General features: G+C 46.9%; 6 protein-coding genes across 6 annotated transcripts; 3 read left to right on the forward strand and 3 right to left on the reverse strand.

Moving 5' to 3' along the window:
• Nucleotides 1–287: 287 nt before the first annotated feature.
• On the forward strand, nucleotides 288–1,507 carry N7503_004532 (nucleic acid-binding protein; the record flags this gene model as incomplete). Its single annotated transcript, XM_057064079.1, has 2 exons — nucleotides 288–904; nucleotides 958–1,507. The coding sequence occupies 2 exons, from the start codon at nucleotides 288–290 to the stop codon at nucleotides 1,505–1,507; spliced, it is 1,167 nt and encodes a 388-aa protein (XP_056921822.1).
• A 268-nt stretch (nucleotides 1,508–1,775) lies between these two features.
• N7503_004533 (GNAT family N-acetyltransferase) lies at nucleotides 1,776–2,552 on the forward strand (the record flags this gene model as incomplete). The annotated part of the gene is made up of 1 exon (XM_057064080.1): nucleotides 1,776–2,552. One exon carries the CDS (start codon nucleotides 1,776–1,778, stop codon nucleotides 2,550–2,552), a length of 777 nt encoding a protein of 258 aa, XP_056921823.1.
• A 183-nt stretch (nucleotides 2,553–2,735) lies between these two features.
• Nucleotides 2,736–4,274, reverse strand: N7503_004534 (uncharacterized protein; the record flags this gene model as incomplete). The annotated part of the gene is made up of 1 exon (XM_057064081.1): nucleotides 2,736–4,274. The coding sequence occupies one exon, from the start codon at nucleotides 4,272–4,274 to the stop codon at nucleotides 2,736–2,738; it is 1,539 nt and encodes a 512-aa protein (XP_056921824.1).
• Nucleotides 4,275–4,803: 529 nt separating this feature from the next.
• Nucleotides 4,804–6,135, reverse strand: N7503_004535 (S8 family peptidase; the record flags this gene model as incomplete). The annotated part of the gene is made up of 3 exons (XM_057064082.1): nucleotides 4,804–5,045; nucleotides 5,119–5,764; nucleotides 5,830–6,135. The coding sequence occupies 3 exons, from the start codon at nucleotides 6,133–6,135 to the stop codon at nucleotides 4,804–4,806; spliced, it is 1,194 nt and encodes a 397-aa protein (XP_056921825.1).
• Nucleotides 6,136–8,908: 2,773 nt separating this feature from the next.
• N7503_004536 (uncharacterized protein) lies at nucleotides 8,909–9,834 on the reverse strand (the record flags this gene model as incomplete). Its single annotated transcript, XM_057064083.1, has 2 exons — nucleotides 8,909–9,577; nucleotides 9,769–9,834. 2 exons carry the CDS (start codon nucleotides 9,832–9,834, stop codon nucleotides 8,909–8,911), a joined length of 735 nt encoding a protein of 244 aa, XP_056921826.1.
• Nucleotides 9,835–11,475: 1,641 nt separating this feature from the next.
• On the forward strand, nucleotides 11,476–12,759 carry N7503_004537 (uncharacterized protein; the record flags this gene model as incomplete). Its single annotated transcript, XM_057064084.1, has 4 exons — nucleotides 11,476–11,578; nucleotides 11,633–12,235; nucleotides 12,292–12,452; nucleotides 12,502–12,759. The coding sequence occupies 4 exons, from the start codon at nucleotides 11,476–11,478 to the stop codon at nucleotides 12,757–12,759; spliced, it is 1,125 nt and encodes a 374-aa protein (XP_056921827.1).
• Between the last annotated feature and the right edge of the window lie 393 nt (nucleotides 12,760–13,152).

A 13,152-nucleotide genomic window follows, 5' to 3' on the forward strand; every position in this document is an offset into this window, starting at 1 on the left:
GGCTAAAACACCCTGTAGGGTTCATATCTGTCACCTAAGCGCTTGTTTATTTGTACTGTCTGCGTACCAGTTGCCGATGGTTATCATCACGTGACAACATCGCTCCCCGAAACTTTTCGATACGCAACTCCGCGCAAAACCCCGATCTCTCCAGAAGAAGACCTCAGTCTTGGCTACAATTGTGCAATAATCCCAGTGCTAGGCCGGCAACCTCAAAATGTATGACTCAACTCTACCTAGACACCCTGCAACATGCGCTGATTTCGGAGTCGATCCCAAGGACTAACATGATCACTAGGCATTCACTCCGTCAAGCTTCGTCCCGGCTCCTTTCTCCCTCAGTATCTTCTCGTTCGGCCTTATTATGTCAATCACGATGCGCAATTTTACTCCGATACAATTCAAATACCTCCTCTCAACACCCATCTCTTTCCGCTCATGTGGGCTGGAACTCTACAAATAAAGATCAGCCGAGAGGCCTGTCAGAGAAGCATGCTCCAAGACGACCCGGAGGCAACCTTTCTAGACTTTCCAAGAAACACGGTGCTCCTCTCACACCAGACGAAGAAGCACTTTCGAAAGGAGACGCACTAGAGCATGATATCGATTACGACGACTTGTATGCGAGGTCCAAAGCCGCGGATCTGGAAGCACAAAAGGAACGTGGACAAGGGAAAAAGAAATCGCGCCACAAAGTGCTTGATGAAGAGATGAAGCAAGGTGAATCAGCTTTGAGTTCAAGAAAATCAACCCTGAACTACAGGATCAGCCCACCAAGCGAGACAATCTACGTGGGCAATCTGTTCTTCGACCTTGCAGCCGAGGATCTGAGGGCGCATTTTGAACAATTTGGAACTGTGTTGAATACGACTATTGTCCACGATAACCGGGGAATAAGTAAAGGGTAAGCTATTGCTGCGGTTTACAAGGGCGTTTCTGGCACTGACAAATCTCCAGATTCGGCTACGTTCAGTTTGATACTATCGAAGAAGCAAAAGTCGCGGTCGAAAAACAACACATGAAAGTCCTCGCTGGCCGTCCAGTTGTTCTACAGTACGCCCGCAGCGCTATTCAGCACAAAACAACCGAGCTCAGGCCCACCAACACACTTTTCATCGGCGGCATTCCCTACGAACTTACAGACCGCGATATCCAAGACCTGTTCAGTGATGTGCATAATACCGTCGACATCCGGGTTCCAGTGGACCGCCGCTCGGGTGTCCCGCGTGGCTTTGCGCATGTGGAGTTTATTGATGTTCAATCTGCGATGTGGGGCATGGAAGTGCTAGCTCGGAAGGCGCCGTATGGGCGGAAATTGAGAGTGGAGTTTACAAACCGGAGGAAGGTGGGTATGATGCACTCTGAACGGCTGCCGGCGTTGTGGTCGAAGAGGGCCATGGAGAAAGATTTGATGGCTGAAGCTGCTGAAAAGACCATGGAGCACTCCACGGAATCGGGTGCTCCTGAAGCTGCTGATCGGCATGCCAAGGGCCCGAAGCATGAGTAGTGTGATACTCAAACATGTACTATAGTAGACTGCATATAATACCACTCTGATTGTACATTATTTAATATCACTCAGGATAACGATGCTAAAGCTGGGGAAAACCTGCTCCAAGATGCTAAATGCATCATGTACAAAGTCCTGTGGAGATAATGTGGGGAAACATGTCAGCCGTGGACGTCAGCTCGTATGGATCTCAGGTCCAAACTATAAACCCAAATCCAACGCGACTACAACCCCAACCCTCACCACTCTAGAAATACAGCACAACATGCCATACTTCCTAAGCCTTGTACACGCAAGCCCCAACGAATACCCAGCCGTAATAGCCGCAGAGCGCTACGCATTCGAAAACCCCCTCCAACCAATTTTCCGCCTCTACTGCCCTCTACTCAACAACAGCATCGAAGAAACCATATCCGCAACAGCAGAAAAAGCACGAAAGGAAAACCTAGAATCTATACCCTCAGATCCAACCTCAACCTGGCTCCAAGTAACCCGCTCAAAAGAAACACCCCACGCACCAAACGAACCAATCCTCGGCGGCGCAGAATGGATCTTCATTCCAGAAAACACCTCTACCCCGCAAAATCTCGAATCTGAAATAAAGTCCCTTTCACTCCGCCACCCAGCAGGCGGGGCCCGCATCTTCGCTGAACAAGCCTTCCGAACCCTCCGCACAGCTGAATTCGAGACTAGAGAACGATATTCGGGTAAAAAAGCCTATATGACACTCGGTAGCTGTTTCACCGTTCCGGAATACCGCAGGAAGGGTATTGCTTATATGCTCATGGAGTGGGGATTGGAGAAGGCGGATGAAGGCGGGCTTGATGTTTGGATTGAGGCTGCCCCGGATGCTGTACCGTTTTATGAAAGGTGTGGATTTGAGAAGAAGGTTACTATTTTTTTGGACTTTCCATGTCCGGATGGGCTGACGGATGTTGAGAAGGAGGAGTGGGAGGTTGCTAAGGGGTCTATTTTGCCGATTACGGCTGTCATTATGGGGCGGATGTGTAGATGTGGAGGGATAGAGGGATTTGATAGATAGGAATGTTATTTTTTTCATTTTGGTTTATACTGCAAGTTTTGTACTTTAAGCATGAATAGCTGCTTGTAACTCATCTTTACTTACATAATAGAAAGGGAGGTTTTGCAATAACTGAAGTTTCAAAACACTCTGCTTTCTATTTTTCTTCCGTCTATCTGAAATCCAGTGTTAGCAAAGGGTCATCTAAAGTTCGATACCGTTAGATATTCGCTCACCATGTGTGTCGTGCCACGACTCGGGTATTATTTGTAGCTGATCGATCCATGCACGAAACGATATCTGAGATTCCAGGTCATCGTCGGAAGCCCCATTCAGCGCCGGCAACGGTGCTCTCGGTGCTCTCGGTGTTCCCAGTGGTGACAGCCCCTTCCCGAAACAAGCCATTCTAGACATGTGGGCACGCCTCGTGGACGGATCTTTCATCTGAATCTCGTGGTGTCGATACTTCAGACATTCCATTTTTAGATATCTTAGGCCGAGCTGATCCCGGAAGAAGTCGAAAACTTGCTGCCAAAGCCCTTGTATTGCCTCTTTTGACTCAGCGGACCAGATGATGTCCTTAGAGATGAGATTCTCATCCTGAGGAATTGACGGCATCTCATCATTCAAGCTTACGGACCTCAGGGTCAAAGTCTTTAATGTTGGCATCGCAGTGCGGACAAATGCTATGAGAGCATTTGTGGTGATATCGAAGTCATATAAGTGAAGCATTTCAAGTTTAAGAAATGAAATGCATGAAAATTGTTGGGAGAAGACTTCCGTGTTCATGCGCAATGATTTTGTGCTTTGCTCTTGTGCGGCTTGAGAGAAATCGAGTACTCTGAGTTCAGGCGCAACGGCAACCAGAAAACTGAGGAGTGTCTCAAATTGAGACCTGGCGCCTTCGGAATGTAATCGCACCCCAAGAAGACGCAATTGAATATGTGTCAAGCTCCGTAGATGTGGCGTAAGGCCTGCATATTGTGACTCGGTCATGACTAAATGCTCAGGTGTAAGGCCTACCCTAGAGGTAGAAAGCTTTTGAATCTTTAGCCCATCACATTGAGTAAGTGCATTCAGTATGTGAGAAAAGACCAAGCCGCGGTTTTTGCTTAGTGGTGATACATCCGTGCGTAGCCGAGAAACAGGTGGGACCATAATCAGATCACAAGGTAAAGCATCACTGAACTTTCGTATACCTAAGCACTGCGACTTTCGTGCGAGCTTAGGTCTAAATAGCTCATGCATAGTCATATCTCGCAATCCAACAGCAGTGAGATTAACAAAGCGTGTCATGCTTTTGACGAGAGTTTTCTCAAGAAAATCAGTCTCAATAACAGTGTCTCGATCCGAGATGATCGTTTGATATGCAGTGTGGCGCTCATGAATATCATCTTCTGTCACTGTTCTCTGTGAGCGCTGTGAAGGGTTAATGTGTCGAAATGGGGAACGACAAAAGTCGCAGTATGCAAGCTCTCCATAGCCTTCCAAATCAGTAGTAACGAGACATAGCTCATTGACTAGTGTTCGACGATAGTCATCTGCCGCAATAAATCCAAGCTGATGGAGGCTTTCGGTTGACAATAGCAGGTGGATGCTTTTGCAATAGCGATCTGTGAAGTCTCTCGGCGAGGCTAGGAAAAGCGCCTTACAAGTGAGACGGATCGCGCAAAGCAGTTGATATTCATTCAAATAGCCACAGATCTCGTTCAAAAGCTCCGTTGGGAGCTCGATGAGAGGCATTGCATATAGACAGGATAATGTCTGACAATCTTTGGCTTTGCTTTTCCGTTCTAGTGCTCACCCCATGCCGCTTTTTGCTCACTGAGTACTGACTGACCATTACATAAGCTCAAGGACTTGCTCACTTAGCGTCACCTGAGCAATCCACTCACTGCACACGACCTGAGCAAAGCGCGGTAATAGCTAAGTTAGCAGCTCACCTCAAAAGAGTATTAATTATGTGATTATACCCAGGCGCATACTTTCTGTGAATTATGTCAAGTTGATTTCGAATATGACTATAAATTTACTATTTACTAGTATATCGTTGAGCCACGAAGATTCTCGTTCTCCTAGAAAGTCATCTAGCTATCACGATATTTCCGCAAACTTCAATGAGAGTAAGATTAGCTGAATCATTCAACAGACCGTGATGTTTGACATGCATAAATATAGCCTCCATTGGCGTTGCAACCGCCCATCCAAGGATATAAACATAGCCATCAACGGGGCCATAGTTAAATCATCCGCCACGCTCTGAGGTTACTCATTAAACGTTGATACCATTGTATAGAAGCTTGCTCGTAGTGCCAGAAGGAGCCCTGGAGATAGACGAGGTAGCAAGCTCGACAAGGCGTGCACAAGCTTTGTCAGCTGTCACACCCTCGAGAGCAATCAGATATGCAGCAACACCGGCAACGTGTGGAGCGGCCATGGAGGTTCCAGACAGGGTCTGTGAGCCACCACCTGGGTATGCAGCTGTGATGCCCTGCCCGGGAGCATAGAGGTCCACTGTAGTAGCACCGTCAGTACACTGCTCTTGACTAGAAATATTCGTCAAATTAAAGGGAAGTGGAGCTCTTACCGACAGATCCGAAGTTTGAGAATGACGCACTGCCGTCTGAGCTGGTAGAAGCCGCGATAGTGCATACTTCCAAAGCAGAAGCAGGGGAGCTGTTGCTCGCATTCTCGGCTTCATTTCCGGCAGCAACAGAGAGGAAGATACCGGACTTGACAACATTGGCAGCGGCGTCATTCATAGCCTTGGAAAATTCGCCACCAAGAGACATATTCATAACAGACTTTCCAGTGACCCCGCGAGACTTTGCATCTTTAACAGCCCAGTCCATACCAGAGATGACACCCGAATTAGTGCCAGAACCATCGGCACCAAGGACCTTGACAGCAACGAGAGAGGCCTTCTTTGCAACACCGTACTTGCTACCGGCTGCAGTAGATGCAGTGTGGGTGCCATGGCCATTGCCATCGGTATTATCATTATCAACAGTGTTAGTACCCCACTTAGCGCGGCCCCCGAAGTCGGAATGTGAGATATCAATCCCCGTGTCGACGCCGTAGATCACGACGCCCTCACCGGCAGTGGAATCATACACATAGTCGGTAGCACCAGATTTCTTGCTAGATATGCGAGCGAGACCCCATGAAGGAGCATTAGATTGAACCACGTTCACGGTTGCGTTCACAATCATGTCTGGTTCAATGTATTTCACCTTTATCCACGAGTTAGATTGCAACAAGCCCCCGAGGAGTCAAGATTGGTAATGAAGGAACATACCGCCGGGTCATTGGCAATATCCTTGGCGGTTTCCTCGTCGAAGCTAGCGCTGTATCCTTTCAGGCCATTGATTTCGAAATACTTTCCTGGTCCAGTCTCGCCATTCTTACGGCGAGAAAGACGAGCATGAACATTTGCAGCCCAGTCACGATGCGTCTTAAACTCAGCGGTACTAACGTCATCGTTCATGACAACAATGTAGGAGCTAGGAATGACTGCGTCGGTATTACTGGCGGTAAGAAGAGTACCGGCATCGACGACTGCTAGAGTCGCAAGGGACGTGATGAGGACCTTGAGGAAACCCATGATTGTAGTTTGAAATGATATAATCTGAATAATGGAACTTAAAAACCCGGGAAGATGTTGAATAGAATCCTCAACTTCGGGACAAAGAGTCCTTTTTTAAATATACAGGGAGTTTGGAGAGATACTCATCGCCGCCGGTATTCCGGTCTCCACTCCATCTCTATTATCATAACCTGAGGATGAGAATGATGAGATATCCTCAGCCCCGACGGAGGATAAGTAGATCAAATGGAGTAAGTCATCGCTTTAGCCAACGGTCTTTCTTTGATTAAGTGACCAAGGAAATGCCAAGGTGCCAAGCAATCACGATTGTAACACTCCCATCGCCAACGCAAGATATGCAGAAACCTTATAGCGATTGTCTATAGCAAGCCTAGTCCCAGATGGCTATCATAGGAGGTAACCACAGGGGATTGCTGGCTTTGTTCTTCGTGTTGAAGATCTCAGCGGAGAAGGTGTGATTGTGAATCTTGGCGACTGATTTTTAGATCGGTTGCGACTCTTTGCCCGTCGGTAGTCCGAATAGATGTTGAAGGGTCTTGGCTAGGGAGCTACTGCGAGAAGGCGTATTCCACACAGGAGCCCAAGCAATTCAGGGCATGAGGAGCATAAGTGTGGTGGAGGATTCCAAGTATATCAGTAGCTTTGTCTTGCGCTATCTCGATATTTGTAGTATATGTAACTTTATTGATGTGAGTTATTGCGTTAGAGATATACCCCGAGTTAAGTAGAACCATGGTGCAAGTAGCAAAAGGAAGGTCTAATTAGAACCACTCAACATATCTGCTGTACTGCAGCTAAGCCAGATTAGTAAAAGTCCGAATATGGCTTCGTGATCTGACCCAACTTAAAATTATCAAAGCTCCTGCATGACTTCGCTTCGATTTTTTGCTTATATGAGTAAGGATCGGCAACCCCGGCACGGTAAGGCAGCTCGACTCACCACATATATAAGGCGAGAACCAATTCATTGGTTTATGGTACATCCCCAGCCTCACTTGGCACATGGTGACTTGGTTATTGGCAAAATATGCTATTTCCGTAGTGCCACTTTCCCACCCTTTTTTTCTTCATCCTCCGCGCTTCTTACTCCGCTCCTCAGCATACCACTGGCCCGGTTACCAAAAGCCCTAGAAATATTTGACTTATGTCAGTATCTCGGAGTCCCGATGATTACAAGATGGGTTGGATATGCGCACTGCCGCTTGAAAATCACTTTATATAGATATCTATGTTTATATATATACTCTAAATTTATAGATAATAATAGATTTATAAAATTATTTTTCATATTATTCTCTACTATACTATAGTCTATACCGTATAGTAATAATCTCTCCTTTACGTATAAGATTACAAGGTTACGGCCGTTTCTAGCGCCAAAATAGGCCATTTTCGGCGTCGATTTCATAGGTCCTTAGATTCTACATATAAAAGGAGTAAGTACAGAGAACTGTTCATTTCAGATCCAGAGCAGATTGTTCATGTCGTCGAACCTAGTGCCTGTTTGTTACCATAGTGCCCTCAACCAGTCTCTGTCATCCTATAAGCATAGACGTTCAAATTGCCATCAAATACTGCTATCAGATAAGATAGGGCTTTTAATTATCCATGATTTACTATGCAATAAAATTGTGTAATTCTAGCCCTCGGCATTTTCCTACCAAAAAATTATATCTTCCGGCTTCCCGGTCACATTCTTGACCAGAGAATAATGCTTTTATTGTGATTATATCTCTATGTATTTTGTCAATTGAGGGGGTATTGCCCATGTAGCCTAGGCAGCTTCTATTAAAAGAACCGTCTTATTTGATGATATGAACCAAAGTGAATTCTGGAACGCGTCTAGTGTTGAATTAAGAGTGTCAAATTGAATGAGATCAGTTGGCCCATTCACCTAATAACGTAGTGACAACTTAGAGCTACTTTGTCGTTTGACTTTCAGCATTACATAATAGTCAGAAGAATCACGGCTAGTGAACGAGCCACTACTTTCGTAGAGACACAAGAAGTAAAGCTTTGAATCTTATGCCTCTTTAGTAAATCTCCTACTAAGCCCCGTGACCATACAGGTCAAATTTGATCCACTATGAGAAGGTGGCTTCAACATCAAAAGCTCTGGCAAAACGGACTATACTGACCCTGTAGATTTCCAAACGGATCGCACTTCCAGTGGCTATCGCAAAGGCCCTGAAAAATCTCGTAGCGCACGTCAAAGTAGTGGTCACAGTGGGCCTTCCATCAGATTGAAGTCGTCCTCTCGTAGAAAGCACGGACCACCAGATAAACACTTTGATCAGAACAGTGTTGGGGGCTGGTTTTGTCCAGCTCATAGCCTTGTGGAGCCATACCGCTTACAGCAAGAAACCCTTTGGGTCAATAAACACTGAAGCTGAAATAGCATTTCGCGGCCACTCACTCGATCCAGAGGTCGATCTCTCAGCAGAGTTCCTGGCTGGACTCAGTGGATTTGCGCTGCAATGTTCTCCGGCAGAGCAGCATCGTAGTCTCGCGTGGCTCCTGACTAACTTTAATAGCCAACTCGGAGTCCAAAGACATTGAGTCGGTACTCTCAGAGCATTGAGGGCGGCTTTGTTAAATGCGACAGTTAGTGGTAATCCCCCAAAGACAATTGGCAAGGAGCAGCGGCACCAGACTTACTCAACGTCAGGGCAGCCTCCTTTGTTCTGGCAGTTATCATTGAAAAACTCATGTGTTGTTCCCCCCTTTTACTCACTGCCCACATCGCCAACATCGCTGACATTCTGACTGGCTATCTACTTATCAAGGACCCTCGACCGGAATTTCCACCCGTAATTTCGTCTAAACGAATGCCATTCATAAAGGCCCCAGAAAGCGAATTTAGACTAGAGGGCTCCACGCGGTTCTCCCAGGCACTGCTTCCGTGCTCGTCCAACCAAAGAATCTTGATCAGACCCGTTTCGATAGCCTCACGGTCGAGCAGGCACACCACGACTTGAAACTCTAGCTCTGTCAAGGCTAGGCCTCTAGATTCCTCGTCTTCTATCTCTGCACATTGGGCCCGCATCTCTTCGTCGTTTTTACCCGAATGGTAAGTGAGGACATCTCCATCGTACCCGACGCCCCGGAAGTCCGTTATTCCCGGTACTCGGACGAGAACTTGTCGCCAGTGATCCAACGATCCGTCATCAAAAGCGTAGCGATTGCTGTCGTCGAGACATCGAAAGAGGGTAATTCCATCCTCCCCATCAGCTCTCATATTTTCGTATTCCTCGTTTAGGTCTTCATCGTAGCAGGTCCGAAGCCAGATTTTCTGTATGCCAGTATCCAAATTTGCACAAATATTTCGCTCATAATTTGACTGATGAATGCTCAAAACTTTTGTTTGATCATTTGTCAAGTCAGACGGCAGACCATTTGCCAAATCAGTCACCTTAAAGTCTGCTCTAGATTGATAGTCCTAATCAAATATTAGTATACAATCGAGATACCCGGCGGGGGGAGATGTCAGACATATCGATCTATAAGCGATAACGCTAGATATTTCCACACTAATTTTTCCCATTTCTGAGGGCTTTCCTCCAAGCCCTCGGGCCAATGGTCCTATTTCGCATGAGCTGAGATGGTTTGTCATGCGAGAAATACGCTTACTGCGATGTAGTTATCAAATGGGAAAGCACCGTACTCGGCACCCTCGTCGAGTTTATCTTCCGACATTTTGAGAACCTGGCCGGGAACTGTTTGGGGGCCAAACAAAAGTGTGTCTCAAGGTGAAGGAAGCGGAATCATGGAATGAATAGCCGAGGGGTGACCCTGCGCTAAAGCAGACTGGTCTTGGCAAATAGTGCCGATCTTCAGCTCAATTCTTGGCGATATTGGCCCCTTCTTCTTATAGTCATTGTTCCAGCTTGAGATATTTGCTTCGAATTGAACCCTGGGCAGAAGTTGGCCCTGCAAGATCCCTGATGAACCCTGATCTGGTTTTGTCGGATATTATTCGAAGGTTTCTTTCTTTCTTTCTTTTTTCTGTTCAAAATAGCAATTTAATTGCCTCAATGTATCAACAAATTGAGTCTGGCTAAGATTTGCCAAGAGCACGGAGTACGGAGTACCGAACTAGTATCTGTTTCTCCCGGCCACCCGAGCTGGTGGCATGGGACCCACCAGCACCATTGAGTACGGTGAGCAGCATCAACGTGCGATGCTTCCGCCACAGACCCACCCAGAGAAAACGACATCTGGATGAGAAAAAGTGCAGGATATCCAGGTGCAAAAAGGTAGTGTTCAGGGCACTCAGGTGACATGTTAGGATGAATTAAAGATAGGGCCGCGAATATGCTGCTCTCAAAAAATATTACAATAAAAAACATACAACAGTCTGCATTCGTATATGGTCATCCACTATATTACAAACTAATCGGCGGGTTCTACGCAGCTAGTAGCCGCTTTCCCCTCTTCGCGGTATCTCTCGTGCTCTTACCATACAGCTAGTGAACAAATCAATGAACCTCAAGAATTTACCTGGCAGTGAGGTCATCATACGATAAGGATCATTCAGAAAGAATCGACGCGAGATCTTGTAAGAGCGCTTTGGGATACTGATCGCCAGTCAAGTTTAACTACGACGGTGATGCCTAAACCTTTCTTCCTTCAACTTCTCCAATATATAAATTGCCATTGCTATCTGTTATTTCCTATACTAAGGGACTTTTTATTTGTAAGCACGGTGCTGGCAAAAGAGAACCCACCTCAGTTAACTCTCAATTGATTTACAAGCAGCTGAACCACGAGTTAGACACTATTGACAGGGGCTATGAACGCCAAGCTTGGTCCCTCATGTACCATCGGTCCGCGATTGGTGGGTTTTGAGCAGGGCAGAGAAATGGTAGATAGGGAGAAGCAAACCAGATATCATCATGGAATAATGCGTTGTGGCGCTGTGGTTAATTTCTTAGCCCACCGGGCGCCTGGGCTCAAAGCAATTTGACGATAATGACAGGGGTAGACAAGGGTCTCCGGCTTTAGCGGGGAAATAGCATCAGTGCAAAAGCCGATGCATCCTTCCACCCTCGGGTCCCAACTAATGAGCTTCCCAGGGCTTCATGAAAACAAATGGAAAGACATGGAGTTAAGCACTTACACCCGTGAAATTTGAACAAATTACCAGATGAGTCTAAGACGGGACTAGCTATCTATGTATTATTTCGGCTTGGACTTATTAAGGCGATGCCTCTCTCCCCTCTATACTGTGGTGTCTGAATCAAACGTCGACGCACTAAAGTCATTGAATTAAAACTTGAGAGCATCTCAACATCTCTAATATCAACATCTTCACCCAAATCAACGCAATCCAAGGAAATGCCTCCTCCACCTCCCCTTCCCAAGAGTGTTCTGGGTCGCCACCGTCTCTTGGCACCCTCGGCCTCGGTGCGTGTCAGTCCATTATCGCTGGGTGGCATGAGTGAGAACTCTTCCATTATCCTACTGAAAGCTGTACTAACAAGTTGATATCCAGGTCTGGGCAACAACTGGAAGGGCATGATGGGTGAATGTACCAAGGAGCAGGCATTCGAGCTCCTGGACGCATACTATGACCTAGGCGGTAACTTCATTGACACCGCGAACATGTACCAATTTGGTCAAAGTGAGGAATGGATCGGCGAGTGGCTCCAGAAGACGGGCCGGCGATCCGAGATCGTGCTCACCACCAAGTACACATTATCACCGATCTTCGGCAAAGCTGTGCAGCAGAGCAACTATGGTGGAACGGGCACTAAGAGTATGCGTGTGGCCATCGACGACAGCATGAAGCGTCTCCAGGTGGATTACATCGATATTTACTATGTCCACGCCTGGGACTTTGCTACCTCTATCCCTGAGCTGATGCAATCGCTCAATGTCCTCGTCCAGCAGGGCAAGGTCCTCTATCTGGGAATCAGCGATACGCCCGCTTGGGTCGTTTGCAAGGCTAACGCTTATGCGCGCGAGCATGGTCTTCGTCCTTTCTCAGTTTACCAGGGTCGGTATAATGCTATGATGCGTGATCTCGAGCGCGATATCATCCCTATGTGTCGGGATGAGGGCATGGCTATTCACCCGTGGGGTGTACTCGGCAGTGGTTAGTCCTCACATCCTTCTCTGCCATATATAGGCGTCTTTTATTAACAATTACAGGATACTTCCGCTCACCTGATGCTGCCCCTAAGGAAGGAGGTCGTCAAACACCCAACGTCAAGACGGGCCGCGAAGAGCAAGTGTCAGCTGCCCTGGATAAGGTCGCCAAGCGCCACGATGTTCCTATCACGTCCGTCGCGCTCGCATATGCCATGCAAAAGGTAAGAACCTTAAACCCCCGTTTCATTCATGTCTCTCTAACAGTTGCAGTCTCCCTACATCTTCCCTATGATCGGTGGAAACAAAATCTCTCAACTCCAGGCCAATGTTGAGGCTTTAAGCCTGGAGCTCACCCCCGAAGATATCGCAGAGATTAATAGGGGCTACGACTTTGATCTTGGCTGGCCCCACAACTTCCTCAACTTGGCTGGGTTTATGCCTGAGGGTCCACAGCACGTCTATTTCCTCGCGGGCTTGGGTCATTTCGATTATGTTGAGCCTACAGTTGCAATCAGGCCTAAGAAGTAGTTGAGACGGTCGTCCAGATGAATGGTAGTAGCTTTCTGTAGATACTAATACTCAACTCAGAAATGCATTCATGCTAGTGGTGGCACCCGAATAGCGTGGAATGATGATACTGATGATACAATCACTGAAGACCTCGGAAGGGAATCTCCTGTGATTCTACTTTCCATTGTGCTGCTTAGCGGAGTACCTACCCAAGAAAACCGAAATAACCTTTCTCTCAGGCCTTTCTTGCACTTTATAAGCCCTGCGGGTCACTCTCGACTAAGGTGTGGGCTCTGTACCAGATCTCGATTTGTAGCAATTCTGATGGCCAGAGGATATGCCATCCTTAATTGAGAGTCAAATATACCAGTAGTATGGCCAGGGCAAGGTATTTTCTGTCATTTAATCTCA

This window comes from Penicillium pulvis (genome assembly GCF_028828015.1).
Source record: "Penicillium pulvis strain IBT 33274 chromosome Unknown contig_23_segment0_segment0, whole genome shotgun sequence".
Classification (NCBI taxonomy): Eukaryota; Fungi; Ascomycota; class Eurotiomycetes; order Eurotiales; family Aspergillaceae; genus Penicillium; species Penicillium pulvis.